General features: G+C 44.8%; 1 protein-coding gene across 3 annotated transcripts in view; it reads right to left on the reverse strand.

Moving 5' to 3' along the window:
- PTGER3 (prostaglandin E receptor 3) overlaps positions 1–19817 on the reverse strand; it is a 179854-nt gene that overhangs the window by 27378 nt on the left and 132659 nt on the right. Inside the window, exon 3 of one of the 3 annotated variants that reach the window (XM_055339656.1) lies at positions 9969–10137. The exons of 1 other annotated variant lie outside the window; for it this stretch is intronic. In XM_055339656.1, the coding sequence (XP_055195631.1) occupies positions 9970–10137 (168 nt within the window). In that variant the 3' untranslated portion in view covers position 9969. Of the gene's footprint in view, positions 1–9968; positions 10138–19817 lie in introns of those variants that run through there. One more of the 3 variants, XM_055339658.1, reaches the window with a different exon arrangement.

Raw genomic sequence — 19817 nt, forward strand, 5'->3', positions numbered from 1 at the left:
AAACTAGGGACACCTGAGTGGCTCAGTGGTTGAGTGTCTGCCTTTGGCTCAGGGCACGATCCCAGTCCTGGGATCAAGTTCCGGATCGGGCTTCCCTGCGAGGAGCCTGCTTCTCCCTCTGCCCGGGTTTCTGCCTCTCTCTGTGTCTCTTGGGAATAAGAAATAAAATCTTTATTAAAACAAAACAAAACAGAACTATTACATTCTCTAACTGGGGTGCTCTCACCACCTGTGTGCTTCAAGTTCAAGTTATGCAAACCTAAATCTTCTGTCTACTAACGGAGATCTGAGCCCCCCCCCCCAGGCTTGATGGAATTTTGCATCCTTTGCCACCCGAGATATTTAAATATCTTCCTACCTACAAGAACACTGTCAAGTTTCTAAGTTCCTGTAGATAGGAACTTGAGGGAGCTCCTTGTGTTTGTTATATTCTTCCCATATTTGGGCCATAACTCTCCTAAACAACACAATGACATCCCATTGAATGCTGTGTATCTTTCATCATTTTGTCTAACTATTCCAATGTCAGTTTCTGGAAAACACTAAAGTCCAAATCTGTCTGATTCTAGATTCAGACTCCTGTTCTTCCCTTTAGTAAACAAGGATAAGCTTTTTGATGAACAGTCATGAGTCCTGAAATGATATTGAGATTCCTATTGTCCCTCATCATCCTGTGAACATTCTAAAATTTCTCTGGCTCATGCTTCTTGTTGGGTTCTCTCTGGTTTCCTTAACACAACAGTAATCATATTCTAACATCATCACTTCCTTAGTCGCTCAGAAATGTATAATGAGCCTTCATCAAGCGAGCCTTAAGTCTACTTGTGCATTTACTCCTTGAGCTGTTCTCTTAACTATACAGTGATAACTGATCCATAATACACAATACACTGGGTCATACAAAGAGTAAAAGATACAATCCCTATTCCATAAGCCTTTATGATCTAGTTGGAAACAAGATATGGACACAAAAAAAATCCATGATTTTGCATATAAAATAATATAGGTTAAGTGATGTCACTGGTAAAAATAATTAGTGGAGGTACAGATGAGGGTAAGTCAAAAAACTTCACGGAGCAAGTAGAATTTAAGTTCATTTACTCATTGAACCAGCACATATTTAGAATAGCTGATGTGTCGGGCACCACGTTAGGCTCTGAGGGCCCAAGATAAGGCAGGGTCACCCTCTTCATCAGGCTCACAGTGGAGCTGAGAGAACAAAAGCATAAGAAAGGCGTGAGGACACACACCGTGGTGAGGACACCGTGAGAAACGCCGTGTCAGTGATGTATACAATGTAAAGCAAAGCAAGTGGAGGGAGGGATTGGGCTGCCCATGAGCATGGGTGGAAGCCAGTGGTGAGGGACCATTTCAAGAGGTGACGTTTTCGCTGAGCCTGGTAGCCTGAGTAACACTTGTCTTTTGTTATCCGTTTCCTATGTGCCAAGGACTGTCCCCAAGCACTTTACCCTACTGAACCTCATGTAATCCTCACCGATGACGGATATAATGGCAGTGGGGAGCAATTCCTGTAAAGGACCCTAAAATTATCCCATCACGTCTTGTCTTCTCCACCACTGCTCCGACCAAAGCTACTCTCACCTCCCTCATATTCTGGCGGAAGCTGCTCTCTCTGCTGCTGCCATGACCTGGTCTCTTTGTGACCTTTTAAAACCACCATCAGGTAACGTTAGTGCTCTGAGCAAGCTTTCCGACAGCTTCCCATCTTACTTGCTTTAAAACCTAAGGTCCTTAGCCCACCTTCAAGATCCTACATCCTTTTCAAGGTCCTACAAGATCCTCAAGTCCTGCGACATCATCTCCTAACACTGGCTCCGAATCCATCACCCTACAGCCACCTCCCCCCCTCTTGGCTGCTCCTCGAGCGCACCACGAGGGCTCCTTGCTGGCCTCCCCGCCTGGAACAGTCCCCCAGACGTCGGCACACCTCGCTCCCTCATTCACTCAGGTCTCTGATCCAACGTCATCTACTCAGAAACGCCCTCCTGACCAGCGTGCGGAAAACATAACCCACTCTCCTCCACTCCCACATCACTCCGCTTCCTAACCCTGCTCCATTGGTCGTCCTGACATTACCAGATATTTTCGGTCTTCCTCAACGAGAATAAAGGCCTAGAGCCTTACACTGTTCTTTACTCTATCCCCAGTGTGCGGTCTAAGCCTGGCACTAGAAGCTCAGGAACCATTGCTGAATCTGTGGGCTCATTAGTGAACGAAATGTCTTGTCAACCGTGACACTCTGGGTGTACAGCAGGGCTGGCCTTTGGATCCAGTCTTGTCTAATTCCAGACTCATAAGTGTTTTTTTTTCTTTTAGGGTTTTACTTATTTATTCATGAGAGACACACAGAGAGAGGCAGAGACACAGGCAGAGGAAGAAGCAGGCACCCTTCAGGGAGCCCAATGTGGGACTCGATCCCGGGACCCCGGGGTCACGCCCTGAGCTGAAGGCAGATGCTCAACTGCTGAGCCACCCAGGTGCCCCCAGATTCCAAGTTTTTAAACACTGGTTATGACTAAGGAAGAAGAGAAATAGTAAGTAGACTCTGGGGAAATCTGGAGCATAGAGGATGTGAGAATGAGGGTCCTGAAGGTGGAACGGGAAGATGGTTTGGGACAGATCATGAAGGATCTGGAAGTCTTAGACAAGAAGCTTACAGTTTCCCCTGTGGGCATGGAGAGAAGGCTTGCAGCTCGGCATGCAGAGCCCCTCGAAATGCTAATGGTGACAGCTTGAGACCATCTGAACTGGGGAAAGGGCATTGATCCACACTCTGATGTATATACGTGTACTTCAGATGTTTTTTTCATTTCCATTCTACAGAGCACTGCAATCTGAAAGGGACCAAATGGAGAATTTAGTAAATAGATTCCTTCCTGGTATTTTTCACACCTGACTTGGTATAGACTTTTAAATGCTGAAGCTTTATGTTACGGTTGGCTCCCATCTCCAATCTCTTTTGGTGATCATTCTGCATGTTGCATGTTGGTAATCATAATTATTATACTTCTTTTTTAATACAAATGTGTATGTGTTGTCCCTAGTACCTGTCGAGGAGCATCCTTTTATTTTTACTTTATTATTATTGTTGCATGTATGTATGTATGGTGGGGGAGTCAAGGGGAGAGGAGAGTCAGGTTTCTGAATCCTTACCTCCTGTTATTTCTTAAATGTGCAAGGAAATAATTGAAGTTGGCTTCTTTTCAGTTCAATTCTAGATTCTTAATATAATAGATTTTGTTTATTGCTCTTGATACTTATTTTCCAATGAAGTCCCTGAATAATTTCTCTCTGTTTTTAAATTTCTAAATTTTTGTTAACCTCTCTGGTGCATTAGAGAATATAAAACAGATTTTACAAATCTGTTTTACATGGGAGCTGCTTGATTTATGTCAGCTATCATTTTCTAACTGGGTGGTTGTGCTGGTTTCATAATATGCCGAAGCTCATGTTCAAATACAAACTATAGACCAGCGCGTAAACAAGAGCAGAGAAATATTTTCTTTCTTCCACTGAGTAACTCAAAATAAGGGTGGGAAAAGGCAGCTTCATATGGGTTTAATCCTGGCTGGAAAGCAATGAGGCAACAACACTGTCTCTTTCATTTTGGTGGTAATCGAAGCATGCAAAGCTGTGGGTGTTGACTCTTTGAAAATCAGCAGAACTGTACCATGTATGCTGGCAGGCAGCACTCTGGCCTTTCTCCAAGTGGAGTAGAAAACAGCTCCAACCAGCCCCCTGGCTGAGCAGGAAAAGCAGCAGCATGGTTGTGCTGCAGGAGGTGCCTAAGAGGCATGAAGGGCACCGGGGAGATAGCCTTTTATGCTCTCAGGCAGATTCAAAGCTTCTAAAAAGCCACCATGTGAAGAATCAATAATAAATGCCTAGAAAGAACCACAGAGGTGGGCGGGGAAGCTCAGGCCTGGCAAAATGTATGTTGACCTTCATTTTCCAGTCAGCTTCCCAGGCTTTTAAAAATCCTCGAAGATGCTGAGAAAGGGCCATGCACTCTTCTATAGTAAGAAAGTAGGCCTTGATTTGTGTATTTTTTCATTCTGATGGAAAGACATGGGATATAGCAGTGCTGTTTTTTTTCTCATACATCTGTGCAAATGAGAAAAATGTCCTTCTTCCTTAGAGATCCCGCTCCTCCCCGCCTGGCATCTTTATACTGTAAACACCGTGCATATAATTTGCAGCCATCTGAGATAGAGTGAGCTCTACGACACTGCAAGGGCGTGGGAGGTTTGTTAGGAAAATAAAATGCTTGAGAGTTCCTGAATTTATCAGGAGTTTGAAGGAGTTTTTTCCCCTTTTTGATACCACCTTCACTTAGATTTGTATGCTGCTGACCTACTGTATCTAAACCTGTGCCAAATCAACACTTTGCAACCTGCAAATTAAAAAGGAAATCTAAATCCAGTGCATCAAGGGAATTTCTACTTACAGTCATGCTTCTCCATCTTGTTGGTTTATATTTTATTTATGTTCTGTTAATGATAAATATAATCGTTTTATTTTATTTCTCTGTTGGACAAATTTAGTTTAAAGACACAAAGGCGATTATTTTAATTTTTAAATTTACATATAAAGATTAACATAGCTTGTATTCAGAAAAAAATCAATTACTAAAAAATAAAATAAGAATCATGATACAAGCTGAATAATATATCAAATTAGTTGTTCAGATCAGGTTCCTATTCTAGGTTAGTATGTAATTATTTTTATCAAATTTATGCCCCTCTAGTTTTCTTCTCACAGTGATGTCAGATGATTCCTGATGTGATATCTTAATAAAACCTTGAACCAAGAAAGGAAAACTGTCAGATCACTAACTCCCTCTTGAAAGCCTCATGTATCTCTGAAGACTCCTTTTTAGGTTCCTTCTCTTGGGTTAGTTTGCTTTCTTTACAGTTAGGACTTAACCTTCCGTTTTACTTAGTACCATACTTAGTACCTCTTCTCCTGTCCTTCATCCCTAAATGTTGCGCTTGACCTTTACTGTGTGACTGCCGTAAGTTGCACATTAAGCACGTGTGAATCCTTCACCTCTTTCAGAAGCTTCATTTGGTGCTTCTATGTTCTACCATTGTAGTGCAGCTCAGTTCAACAACTATCCCTTGATGAACTATTATGTATAGACCTCTAGACAAGGACTTTGGGGGACACAAAGTTGAAGGAAAGATAGACCTTGAACTCCACATTCAACAGACAATCACAACAATGGTAATAATAACTGATATTTAACTTTTATTCAACATAGTACTAGAAGTCTTAGCCACAGCAATCAGACAAGAAAAAGAAAGAAGAGGCAAAGAAATATTGGTAAAGAAGAAATTAAGCTGTCGCTATTTGTAGATGACATGATACTAAGCATAGAAAAATCTTAACAACTCCACCAAAAACTACTAGAAGTAATAAATGAATTCAGTAAAGTGGCAGGATACAAAATTGATACGCAGAAATCAGTAACATTTCTGTACAGGAACAACAGAATGAGTCACAGAATGAGAAATCTATAAAACAACACCATGTACAAATGCACTGAAAAGAATAAACTACACGGGGATAAACTTAACCAGAGAGGTGAAAGACCTGTACTCTGCAAGCTATAAAACACTAATGAAAGAAATTGAAGGTGACACAAACAAAAGAGAAGATATTCCCTGCTGATGGATTAGAAGAATTAGTATCATCAAAATGTCCATATCACCCAAAGCGATCTAGGGATTCAGTGTAATCCCTATCAAAAAACCAACAGCATTTTTCACAAACTAGAACAGACAATACAAAAGTTTATGTGGAACTACAGAAGACCCCAAATAGCCAAAGCAATCCGGAAAAAGTCCCAGATTTCGAGATATACTACAAACTATTAATCAAAACAGTATGGTATTGGCACAAAAATAGACACGTAGATCAATGGGACAGGATACAGACCCCAGATATAACTCACATATATATGGTCAGTTAATCTTTGACAAAGGAGACAAGAATATACAATGAGGGAAAGACAGTCTTTTCAACAAGTAGTGTTGGGAAAACAACAGCTGTATGTAAAAAGAATGAAACTGGACCACTTTTAACACATCCACAAAAATAAACTCAAAATGGACTAAAGACCTAAACATGAGACTTGAAACCATTAAAATCCTAGAAGAGAACATAGGCCATAATTTCTCTGACAGGCATAGCAACATTTTTTCTAGATATATCTCCTGAGGCAAGGGAAACAAAAGCAAAAATAAACTATTGGCACTACACCAAAATAAAAAGCTTCTGTACAGCAAGGGAAGTCACCAACAAAACAAAAAGGCAACCTACTGAATGGGAGAAGATACTTGCAAATGACATATCTGGTAAGGGGTTAATACCCCAAATCTATAAACAACTCAACACCAAAACAAGAAGCAATCTATTGAAAAATGGGCAGAGGACCACTTTTTTTCCAAAGAAGACACACTGTTGGCCAACAGACACATGTCAAGATGCCCAACATCACCAATCATCCGGGAAATGTAAATCAAAACCACAGTGACCTATCACCTCACACCTGTCAGAATGGGTAAAATCAAAAACACAAGAAGCAACAATTGTTGGCAGGGATGTGGAGAAAGGGGAGCCCTCGTGTGCTGTTGCTGGGAACGCAAGCTGGTGCAACCACTGTGGAAAACAGCATGAAGGGTCCTCAGAAACTTAAAAATAAATATTCTATGGTATGTTCTTATCATTGGTTTACCAATAAGAACCCTGAAGCTTGTAGAGGGTAAGTTGTATTCTTTAAATCGGGAAACCAGTAAGTGGTAGATTGAACGTAAGAGGCAGGAAGTGCCAAGAGTTACCCAGAACCAGACAGGCCTTATCTCAACTGTGTGCTCGTGGACTGATGTGTGTGCACAAGTGTGTGCACACACGTGTGTTCATTCAGTCATAAAGCAAGTTTAACATAATCAGAAAGCTGCTTCTTGGGGATTCCAAACTCACTTCCATTAGGCAATTAACTTGGCCTCATCCGCATCACACGAAGAAAGCGTGAGACAAAGTCGTACAACACACAAGCTACGAGGTGGGGTAAGAAGTCAACGAACCACCTTTGAAGTCAGTCCCTCTGTCCAAGCAAAGGAGGCTCTCGGTTGTGTTCAGGGGTGTGCAGGGCAGAGGCCTCGGCAGGCCTCTGACCCTTGTGATGCTGTCAGACGTGAAGGCTGGGCATCTGGAAAGCCTGACAGTTGGCTGCAAAAATCCCCCCTTTTCAGAGGAGTCACGTCAGTCTTGGGCCTTTGCGGGCCTCCCCTGGTTCTGTGAGTTATCAGCCTGGGGGTCGTCCACCTGTGCTGGTGTCCCCGACAAGGAGGCTCGGCGGTGATGGCCTTGCTGCTTAGGACGCCGGGGTGCATTGCAGAGGTGCGGAGGGCCTGCGGCCAGCCGGTCTCCCCGTCAGGGGCCTCCCCACCCCAGAGGGAGCGCACGACCAGCCGGTCCCGTCACCTGCGCCTTCCCACCCGGAGGGGGCACACGGCCAGCTGGTCCCCTCCCTGGGCCCCCCCACCTCAGAGGGTGCATGGCCAGCCGGTCCCCATCAGGGGCCTCCCCACCCCAGAGGGGGTGCACAGCCAGATGGTCCCCTTTGGGCCCCCCCACACACACACTCCTTGTTGTCTTTGGATCCGAGGCCTGGAGCCACCAGCAGCCGGGCCTCCGTCCATCGCTCAGTGATTGCGTAACCAAGACCGGAGACACGATCATCCAAAAATGATTTGTTTGATCTGAGACTGCATTTCCCGTGATCCCTGTTTGCTATGAACGAACACAGTCGCCCACGAAGGCAGATGTCACCCCGACTTACAGTTAGAGGCGGATAAAGCAGCCAGAACCGTCTCCGTGGGCTTGACCCTCCTGCCCCCCGCTGCCTGCTGCCCTTGGGAGAGGGCTCTCCTCCCTAACCTACAGCAGCAGATCTTGAGAAAGAAACAAACCAGCAAAAAAACAAAAAACAAAAACAAACAAAAAAACTAAAAACCCAAAATGCTCCAGCGTTCAGATACGGGAACCCAGAAGGATGCACAGGGTCGCAGGGTCGCGGGTGCGGGGTCGCGGAGTAGGCGCCGCACAGGCTGCCCGATCCCCTGGCCCTGGGCAGCCAAAGGAAGGGATGATGCTCGGTTATGCCAGGGTGAGGTCACCGGCCCTGATCCCCTAAGGGCCCAATGGGGCTTGGCACAAGTTCCTATAATTTGGAGAACCGAGTCAGAGAGAGCCCTATGCTCCAAGGCTCAGAAAGAGATGCCCGAGGTCGCCCTTGCACGTGGGGGCACCGCGCGCCCAGGGGATGCCACCCAACCTGGAAAGGCAAATCCAGAATGGGTCTGTGGCCTAGACTCCCTGTAGGCCAGACGCCCCTCTATATGGTCCTCTGAATAAGCGTTGTGGAACCGCTCACGACATGGTGTCACCTCCCCAGAGGTCAGGCAGCAAAACGGGGAGCTCCGGGGGGAGGAGGAAGCCTGGAGGCCAAGGCACCTGCAGGCTCACCCCCTCCTGTGGCTCACCAAGCTCCGAGCCCCAGCCCGCTGGCCTGTGCACAGGCCGACCTGAGGTGGGCCACACAGCAGCAGGTGTCGGGGCTCCCCAGCAGGCCCCGGAGCCACAGGAGGCCTCGGGCGCTCTGCTAGGCCGCATCTTTTCTGGAGACCTTGTGACTTCCTGACGCACCGAGACTCCCTTCCCCAACAGGAGCCTCCCCCGGGGGTGTCCGGAGCACACAGGACCCACCCTTGTCACGGAGGCCCAGCCCCTGAGTTCCTGTGTCCCTGTCGAGGGGGGGTGGGGGGGCAGATGCCTTCTACGTGACCCAGGGCTCTTCCCTGAATAGTCAGGACTTGTCCATGAATGGATAGAAGTTTATTATACAAGCTGTTCTCACAAGTCAGGAAAGATTCCTTTGAAAACTCCTGCCAAGATGAGATTCTCCGAATGTTCCCGACCCAGTGTGTTCCCTGCTGGGAACACGAGCCACCGGCAAAGTTCCTTTGTTGGTGCTTTCCCTGATATTTTAATTATATTCTCCAAATTCCGCCCAACATTTTCTTTGACCCAGTGATTATCCTCTCAAGGTAAAGATGCCCACGTAGTAGTAGAATTTACGTGTATCGTTGGTCTTACTCCAAAATGGAATCACAAAGGCCAAGAAGCACATTTTGCTTCTAGTCGGAATGGAAAGTAACCTTTAGAAGGGCCTGATAAATTGGATTTCTTATGTAGTTTTCTGATAATCATCAGTTTGACTCTGTTAAGTACCAAGTGGCATTTTGAACCTGCAAGTCGGCCAGAGAACTACGTGAATTCCCCGCGTCCTAGGCGACCTTGAACACCTCAGCGCATTTCCGTAGCCTTCTGTTTGTCTGATAAGGAGCATGTTTAATTATTTTCTGCTCTTGTCAAAGGCACAGTCATCATGTCTTTCAAAAAATGGGTTATGTAATTCGTTTAACTCATAGAAGAACGTTAATTTTAAAAACTCCACGAATTTTCAAATTCCTGTGGTGTTTGGATCAAGGCTCACCTTTAGGCAAAAGAACCTTCAAGGTCCTCTTTGCTTCTTGAAACCCCTTCCTTGGGAGCCACCCTTGTCCCCACCAGAGATAGGCTGATCCCCCTGACAGTCTTACGGAAGAGATGTTATTAATTCTACGTTATTAATGATGAGAATGAGACTCGAGGAACGTAAATATTGGGCCCCAGGTGATGCAACTGTAAAGTGGCCCAGGCAAGGGCCAAACTGTAGGTCTGACACCAAGTCTAATCTTTTTACCTACAGCATGACTTTCTTAGCATTCCCTTCTTTTTCTCCCCCACAAAAGTTCTCTCTTGACATTTCAACTCTGAGGCTCCCACAACCGCATAGTGAGAGGTCAGGATTCTCTTTTTTTTTTCAAAGATTTTATTTATTTATTCATGAGAGACATAGAGAGAGGCAGAGACACAGGCAGAGGGAGAAGCAGGCTCCCTGTGGGGATCCTGATGCGGGAGTCGATCCTGGGACCCCGGGGTCACGCCGTGAGCCAAAGGCAGACGCTCCACTGCTGAGCCAGCCAGGCGTCCTGAGAGGTCAGAATTCTGACAAAGAGATGACAAATAGAGGAAATGTACCAAATAATATACAAGCCATCATCTTTACCTATCCTTTTGTTATTTTCTCAAAACTATTTGGTAGTTGACAGTTCGCCCTCTAGGTGTACGGTTGATAGTACTAGGCCAGCCTGTCGCTGGGCGTGAATAGCAAGGCTAACCATCCAAGGTGCAATGATGCTCACCCCAGCCTGGTGGGTTGCCAGGGCAGGTGGCCTGATACAGTGGAGACGTGGGCGTCCTACAGAACCGAGGTCAGGCTGCTGCATGGGGCCAAGGACACAAGTTCAATTATTTGAGCTCATCTATAAAATGAAGGTAGGGGCACCTGAGTGGCTCAGCCAGTTAAGCATTTGCCCTTGGCTCAGGTCATGATCTTGGGGTCCTGGGATAGAGCCCGTGCTGGGCTCCCCGCTCAGTGAGGAGCCTGCTGCTCCCCCTCCCTGCCCCTCCACCCCGCTCACGCGCGCTCTCTCTCTCTCTCTCAAATAAATAAATAAAATCTTTTAAAAAATGAAGGTGGAGATTTTTTTTTGACACATAGTAGCTATTATAGTTATGGAGTCATTTTGTGACAATCTTTTTTTTTTCTTTGATATTAGTTCTATAATGTTTATGGGCAGACATTATAAAGGAAGTTTCCAATCCCTGGAAGAAAAGGATATTTCTTTTCGTTTTTTTTTTTTTAAACTTAAATTCAATTAGCCAACATATAGTACATCATTAGGTTCCGATGTGGAGTGCAATATTGTGGCGATCTGATACACAGCAGGGATTGGTCTCCTCTTTTTTTCTTTTTTAACTATCCATTGAATAAATGTGTGGGTGAATAAATGAGTGGATGAATTCCCAGTTAGATGTTTTTCAAACCCATCTGAGCAATGGACATGTGGCAGTTATCCATGCACTTAAGCATGATTTGCTAAAACACACCCCATTGTCCCTGATCTTCTCTGTGTAGCTTGCCTAGGAGGAGAAAGGAAGGGAGAAAGAGTTTGCAAAACCCATGAGAGAAGAGGACTGTTTGAGGAACCAAATACAAGATGCCACGGATTTGGGGTTCCTACCTCCAACCTTCTGAGAAACATGAACCTTCATCAGATCCATGGACAGATGAGTATTTAATCCTTATATTTTATACCAAGAGCACCCCGAGTTTTACCCCTATTCAAACCACAGGGAAAGAAATCCATCAAGCATCCACGTTTAATGTTTCAAGCCATGCGTTGAGATTTGTTCCTCAGGTTTGGCCCGGAAACAGCTAAGTGTTGCTCCTATTTGTACTCTGCTATCTTGAGGAGAATCTGGAAGTCTCCAATCCCGTAGGCAGGCTTGACTAATCAGAATGACTGATCAGAAACCTTAGGAGAAAGGTTCCACGGTGTGAGATATCATAAAATCTCAATATTGGATGGGATTTTAAGGTAATCCAGACTTGGAGAGTTCAAGAACTAGTAAAATTTCAAAAAGCAAAACAAAATAAAAATAAAAGCAGATAGTTGACCTAGGATGGCTACATTGATTCCTGTAGGGCCGCCATAACAAATCACCACAAACTAGGAGGCTTAGGTAACAGAAATCTATTGTCTTGAGGTTTTGGAGGCTAGAAACAGAGACCACGACGTGCCCACGTTTGGTTCCTTCTGAGGGCTGTGCAGGGAAATCTGTTCCATGCCCCTCCCCTCTCTTCCGGTGGTTTTCTGGCCTTCTTTGACATTCCCTGGCTTGTAGCTGGCATCCTCCCAGGTCTTTACTTCACCTTTCCTTTGTATGCCTCTGTCTCTGTGTCCCAATTTCCCCTTTTCATAAGGACACAGTCATACTGGATTAGGGCCCACCCTGATGCCTTCATCTTAACTTGATCATCTGCAAAGACCCTGTTTCTAAGTAAGGACACGTTCACAGGCCCCGGGAATTAAAATCTCAACATCCTTTAGGGGATGAAATTCAACCCCCGACCATGACAAACTTGTAGTTTAATTAAAGAATTCAAAAAAAAAAAAAAAACAAAACAAAGCCCTGCAGTCTATTATCTTCATCTTTTCAAATAGAAGACATTCTAACACCAAAACTTTTAGGAATGTTGTCATCTCACTACAAAGGGGAGTCTTTTCCTGAAAAGGCAAGCGCAGCCTTCTGCCAAATAACCTGAGAGCGCAGACGGCATGGCTCTCGCTTCCTAGTCGTGCTCTACTTTAGGGGCACTTGGTCACAGACCATAGGGATCTGCGGAAAGAGTCTCCTTGGCCCCTTCCTTGGTCTAGTGCAAGGGCTTGGGCGCTGCAGGAGGGCCCTGTGAATGCAGCCAGAGCTCTGAGACTCTCATTCTCTTATAGGACGATGAATACAAGCAAAACAGGCCGTGAGGAGAATGCGGTGCCAACTGATGTCACCGTCCTGTACCCGACATTCCGTGCGACCCGGCTCCTTCCCTGGTCCCTGCGTTTTCTTCCTCAAGTATGCTGCGAGCTGTTTCTGTGAAGCAAACTTGTTTTTGTGAAATCTCACTGCAGGGACTGAACGGGGCATACTAAAGCCTCTTTGCAGCATCTGGAATCCAAATTTCAGCTTTGCCTCCCCCAGCCTGGTTTCAAAGTGATACTGACTCAGTCAGCCATTGGCTTGGATTTTTCATGAACGATTTTATAGTTGCGTGAAATGAGGAGTAACTGCTATTCAAGGGCAATGATTGATCATAAGCGACCCCTTGAGTCCTGGAAGACGCGTCCTATTTAGGGATAGGGACCAGCTTGCTCAAACCTTTAGGACACTAAGCACCTAGTTAACCTTGGGTGGTCGGCCTTGCTATTCACGCCCAGCAACAGCCTCACCGAGAAGGCCCGGTACACATGGAGGGTGAGCTGTCAACTATCAAGTAGTCTTGAGAAAATAAAAAAAAGAATAGGTAAAGATCGTGGCCTATCTATTATTTGGTCACTTTTCCTTTTTGTCATTTCTATGTCAGAATTCTGACCTCTCACTCTGGGGTTGTGGGAGTCTTCAGGGTGGAAATGTCAAGAGGGAACTTCCAGACTTCCTGGTCTCCATCTTCCCTCAGCCAGCCTCTCAACACTTAGATTTTCCATTGCACAACCTCTGTTTGTTTGTTTGTTTTGCATTTATTGAAATGCTGAGCTATTTTGGATATCAGTGTGTGTCTGTATTTGATATTCCCTCCGTGAAAGATCATCTGGTCTTCAAAGGAAATACCATATCTCCGAGCTCCGAGTCCTAACCCCGTTGCTAAGAAGATAGACAGTCTTGGTTATATCAAGTAAATCTATTTGAACCTCCATTTCCTCATTGATACAAAAAAAGGACAGTGGGGAGATACCCTGATACATGTGTATGTAGCGTGTCCTAGGCATCGCTGTCCTTTGCTGTCTCTGGAGGTGCCCAGTTGAGGCTTGTGGCCAGATTTGCTCATTTGAGGGCTACTCAGTTATCAAAGCAAATGACCCTCACATCCCTGCTGGGCAACCTTGGCCGACACTGCTGAGTGAAGACTCAGGCGACCCCGACTGCTGCCTAACCTCATCCTCTTGTTTCTCTCTTCTCCCTTTTGGTTGCCATCAAGCCAGAAGCACTGCCCTAGAACGAGTAGACTCTTCTCCCCATCCTCCTCATCTTTACAGACACCATTCCATCTCCCCAGAGTACCCGTATGCTTCCTGCCCCCTTGACCAACCCTCACCTCCTCGGTGAAGCCTTCCTGACCACCAGTCTGCTATCAGAATCTGTGCAGCTGCTGGAGCTTTTTTTTTTTTTAAGATTTATTTATTGATGATAGACATAGACATAGAGAGAGAGAGAGAGAGAGAGAGAGCAGACACAGGAGGAGGGAGAAGCAGGCCCCATGCTGGGATCCCGACGCGGGACTCGATCCCGGGACCCAGGATCATGCCCCGGGCCAAAGGCAGGCACCAAACCGCTGAGCCACCCAGGGATCCCAGCTGCTGTAGCTTTTAAAACTATTTTCACCTCCGCATTTTAACTGTACCATGTAGAAAGATCGCACTAGAGTGGTTATGAGCATAGCGTCTTGTTTCAGACTGCCTCCGTGTGCAGTCATCACCGTGCCACTAATTAGCCTTGGACAAATTATATTTCCGCACCTCAGGGTCCTCATCTGTTGAATGAGGATAATAGTAGTACTTATCTCCTGTCACGTTCTTAAGGATTGATGAGTTAACGTATGAAACCACATAGAAGAGCGAACGTGTTATTGAGGTAACGCTATACGCTAGTACCATCCCAGATTCCTGTTTCCCTTCAGGGTTCCAAAAAAAGGAAAGAACTAATTTGCTATAACTTCAGAGTTGTAAAGTCTTGCGATCTCCCTTTCTTTGCATCTCTGAATGTCTCCCCTTCCATCACCCGCTTCACACCTCCGCATCCTCTCTCTCCTTGAATTGTCTGATACAATGATGTTCACCTGTTCTGGTGAACGTGATGCACCAAGAATCGGCCATTCCTATGTAAGAGGAGAGGGAGGATTTGTGTTGGAAAGGTTAAAAGACCTAATATGTGTGACAATGCCCCGGGATGAATATGGCCCGGTGGGGTCATGTGGATCGTTCATGAAATGCTCACTCAATGCCTTGCCTGTCCTGTACCCAGCCCATCCCACCAGATCCTGAGGAGACAGTCCTTGCCTGCACGCTGTTCGCTGGTTGGTAGGGGATACGGATGACTCTACGTCGGTCGGGAGGTGATGGGATTGATCAGTTGTGATGAAGAAGAAAACCAGCTGCTGTGGGAACCCGCAGTGCATATAACTCCCTCCCAGACTACGAGAAGGCTTCCTGAGGAAAGGGCGAGGCTCAGTCTCAAAGGTTGAATCGGGATTGGTCTTAGAAGGAAGAAGTTCTCCTCCAGACTAAAGGATAATCACATGGGAGAAGACACAGGGGCCCAGGGCACTGCTGTGTTTTGGAACTACTGCAAGAGCTTCCGAGTGACTGCTGAGCGGGAAGAGATAAGCATAGACCAGATTATAAAGGGCTTTTATGCTTCTGCCTGGATTTTATCTTGCAGGCAATGGGAAGCGTCTCAAGAGTTAGGTAAAGAATTAACAGTGCCAGACCTGGGTTTATACTGGCTGTAGTTAAACAATAAGTTGCAGGGCACTGCGGCTCCAAACAGGAGTTTGCAGGGTTATTGCAATAACCTCCATGAAACAAAAGCTTAAGGACCTGAACTAAGGGATGCAGATGAAAGGACCAGAGAAGGGACACCTGGGTGGCTCAGTGGGTTAGGTGTCCACCTTAGGCTCAGGTCATGATCCCAGGATTCTAGGATCAAGCCCCACGTCAGGCTCCCTGCTCAGCTGGTTCTTCCCCTGCCTGTGCTCTCTTTCTCATTTTCTCTTTCAATTAAGCAAATAAGATCTAAAAAAAAAAAAAAAAAGAAGAAGAAGAAGAAGAAGGAAAGACCAGAGGGGAAAAAAAATAGTAAAACTAAATAACCTAGGAGAGAAAATGATACAAAATTCATACCAATTGTTTTGGGGATGTAACTGTATGTCTTTCAGTGATTTGATGTTGGTCTCCTCAAAATTTCAATAGACTTTCTAGATGCCATGACTGTAATGATAGGAATTTTGAGTAGATCCAAGGTGATCTTTGAGCAGTTAGGACTTTGGAGGACACCTCACCCACATCTCTGTGGGCAACAGTCTTTCCCATGGGGGTGCACCCTTGGGTTGCAAAAATAACCCAAAGCTGCCAATTTTATTCCTAATTTTCTTCAGCATGTTTCTTTAGATACAGAGCCTGTTGCAGATTAACTTTAATTTTATTTCTTACTTTGCAGACCTCTGTCCCTACTTCTCTGCTGGATCACTGCCAAACCCCAAGCTCCTATCATGCACAGTAGCTATTTCCTTCTCTGTGGCAAGCAGGCTGCTAGAGTTGAGGGGAGAAGGAGATGTTCTCTGCTATATATATATAACATGGCTGATGTTGAAGTGCAGCTGCTTTGTATCCTCATCCTGAGTGTCAGCCTCTTACACTGTGCAGGAGCCAATGACTGAGTGTCCACAGCTCTGAGCAATGCTAAGTGTAGATTGAATCACAAGAGACTCCTTCAGTTTGCTTTTATATCCTTTTGGCTTACAATTTTATTTTATTTTAGTTTTTATTTATTATTTATGATAGTCACACACAGAGAGAGAGAGAGAGAGAGGCAGAGACACAGGCAGAGGGAGAAGCAGGCTCCATGCACCGGGAGCCCGACGTGGGATTCGATCCCGGGTCTTCAGGATCGCACCCTGGGCCAAAGGCAGGCGCCAAACCGCTGTGCCACCCAGGGATCCCTGGCTTATAATTTTATATTGTAATTGTACATAAATGTAGACTGAGGGAGGAAAGAGATTCCGAACACATTGCATTAAGCATTTCCTTTAAGATCCTATTTGTTGTCCTGTCTGAGGTGAGACACAAAGTGTTCTGCATGCAGTCTGGTGCACACATTAACATGAGAATTGCCAGGATGCCCGGTGGCTCAGTGGTTTAGCCTCTGCCTGCAGCTCAGGGTGTGATCCTGGGATCCTGGGATCGGGTCCCACATCAGGCTCCTCGCAAGGAGCTGCTTCTCCTGCTGCCTGTGTCTCTGCCTCTCTTTCTCTCTTTGTGTCTCTCACGAATAAATAAAATCTTTTTTAAAAAATGGGAATTGCCTTCCAGCCTATATTTCAATTTCAAGACAAGAGAGCAAGAGTGAGAGACACAGCACAGCCTGTAGGGGACCACTGCCATAAGGAATTTTGTGCACTCCATGAGGGGTGGTGAGCCTATCCTGGGAGGTGACTATAATACATGAATCAATTTATCTTGGATAAGCCTCTCTAAACCCAAGTGACAAAATGGCGATGTTCTGGATTTGAGTGTTTTGATACCTAGTTGTTGCAAAACATATGTTGGGCCAGTGGGAGAAAACATAGAAGTAGCTTCGATGCAGTTAACGATATATACCAGGAATTATAGTCTAGTGAAGTTCAAACCAACTTTTCTTGGGAGAAACATTGACATATGGGATGAGACTGATGCCCAAGATTCTGGGGAAAGATTTACAGATAAAATTGAGGGGAAAGGGCCTAAAAGTTTCCTTGGCAATCCCCAGAGATCTCACCTTGAGCTTGGAGTTTAAGTGCTAGAATTGAAACTTGAAACACTGGCAGATGTTGATTTTTGGAGTTGATAGCTTTGGAGTGTGGTAGCTTTCTATCTTGTTATTCAAATCCGCATAGACCTGAGTGGAGTTTAAATTCCCAAAGTAGGATTGGAGGAGCCATAAGACAATGAGTAGCCACCAGCATTGCTATCCTATGGAGGGATATCATGCAGAACAGGGATTGTGAAAGGCACTGGTTTTGACCAAGACTTTCATTCTAGATGTTCTGGTAGTAAAAGACAGATTATTTCAAGTAGAAAACCACAAAATTGAACAGCTGTTATAGCAGGAAAGAGAAATCAGAGGTATCCATGGTCTATTGAAATTTTGCCAGTTCCCAAGACAGATATTTGCATTCATTGATTTATGGAACATTGTTTGACTGTCTATTGTGTAGCAGACACTGTGCTGGCAACGTGACTAGTGGGCAACAGATGGTTTCTACGTCCACAGAATTTACAGTCCAAGAAAAATGTGAGTCTAACTCCTATTCAAGTTAGGAGTATCTGAGAAGTGCTCACTTCAAAAGGAAAATCTTTAAACAGATCATGAAGCCGAGTGTGTACACACCACATGCAGCATTGGTAGTATTCAGGAAATGGGACAACATTCAATCATCTGTTTACTTTTTCCCAAACCTAATTTTGGATTTTGAATCTAAGACTGAAAAGGGATTTAGCCATAAAAAGGATGAGAAAAAATAAATAGAAAAACAAATATATTGAACTTAGATAAAACCTAAGTCAAAGAGCAGAGCTGAGATCTGCGTAGAATGCAGACTCACAGCGTCTATCTGCCTTCCCCTCCCTCATGCGAAGCGTTTACTGAAATAAGATGCTGTAAGAAATATCATTTATCAATGACAAGAAAGCTATAGACTCCATCAAAGAAAGATATTTCGATAGAAGAAACCCTAGAACATACAACAAAATTTAATCACCACAAAGTAAACTACCAAATGAGAAAAGCAGGAAAAGGGACACATACATCTATTTTACTAAAGAATAATAATGGTAATAATAACAAACCAAATAAAGAGAAGACGAATGTAGTGACATGATCTGCACCGCTGAAAGGGAGATAAGACTCCAGGGCCTTATTCCAGGGCCCCACGTTGTCGTAGACTGAGGAGCCTGAGAAAAGTGTTATCCGGCGTGCCCTGTGGTTCAGCACCTTGGTGAGAATCTGCTTGTCCCTGGTCAGGAGATGCATGTAGTGAGCAGCACGAAGGACAATGAGTCACCCTCTGTATCCCAAAGACATAACAACAACGAGTTCAATCTACTGGGAAAGCAGGCAGGTGCTCAGCTCTAGAGGGAAAGTCCAACCTGTGGTAAATGCTAAAAGCAAAGCTGGGAAGCTAAGAAATCCAGAAAATTTGGAAAGAAAAGAAGGAGGAGGATTTGGTTTTTTTGTTGTTGTTGTTGTTTTTGTTTGTTTGTTTTATAATCAGCAGATTCTTCACAGGAGAAGACAATAGTGATAAGGTCCAGAAAGAGAGGGAAGGGAAGCAACAGGAATGGCCTACATAAAGGCACAGGGGTAGGAAAGTGTGGGAGATATTCAGAAAATGGCCGCAAGTTCTGTGCAGTTGTTTGGAGGATGAGCAGGAGTGACTTACGGAATGGAGATCTTATTTACCACATAAAAGATTGGGAATTTAAATTTTTTGGCAATCAGCAGTTAATGAATCAGAGAGTGGCCTATTTAGTTTAAGAGAAATACTTGTAGTGTCTATAGTGCTTTGAATGGTGGCTCCCAAAAGGACATGTTCAGGTCCTAATTCCTGAAACCTATGAATGTGACCTTATTTGGAAAAGGGTTCTTGGCAGATGTCATGCAGTCAAGGATTTTGAGATGAGAAGATCATGCTGAATTATCTGGATGGGTCCTAAATCCAATGACAAATATTCTTTAAAAAGAAGGTAAAGGGGTAGCCACAGAGACAGACACAGAGGAGAGAAGGTGAGGGAAAGGCAGAGACTGGAGTGATGTGGTCACAAACCAAAGAACACCAAGGGATGCCGGCAGCCACTAGAAGCTGGAAGAGGATTCTCTCCTAAAACCTTCAGAGGGGGGTTGGCCCCACTGACACCTTAATTTCAGACTTCTAGGCTCCTGAACTGGAAGAAAATAATTTTCTATAGTTTTAAGCCCCAGGTTGTGGGAAACTAACACAACACTTCAAAACTAACCATTACAAGTGAAATAGTAACGACTTGCTTTAAGTATAGTGCCTTCAATATACAAACCTCTTTTCTACACATTATATTATTTTCATGGTAAAATGCTGAGGTGGTCCTATTATTTTCCCCATTTTATTGTTGAACCTGAGCTCCAGAGAAATAAATTCACAACCTTAAGGTGTCCAACATGCACCCTCAAGTCTGTTTTTACTACTAACCTATGTGGCTTTAGTAATGAATCAGCCATCACAGCCACCCCTCCTCCTCATCCCAACGTGGCTGGTAGCTCCAAATGGCATCTAAGTAGCT

The sequence above is a fragment of the Nyctereutes procyonoides genome, unplaced genomic scaffold (genome assembly GCF_905146905.1).
Source record: "Nyctereutes procyonoides isolate TBG_1078 unplaced genomic scaffold, NYPRO_anot_genome, whole genome shotgun sequence".
Taxonomy (NCBI): Eukaryota; Metazoa; Chordata; class Mammalia; order Carnivora; family Canidae; genus Nyctereutes; species Nyctereutes procyonoides.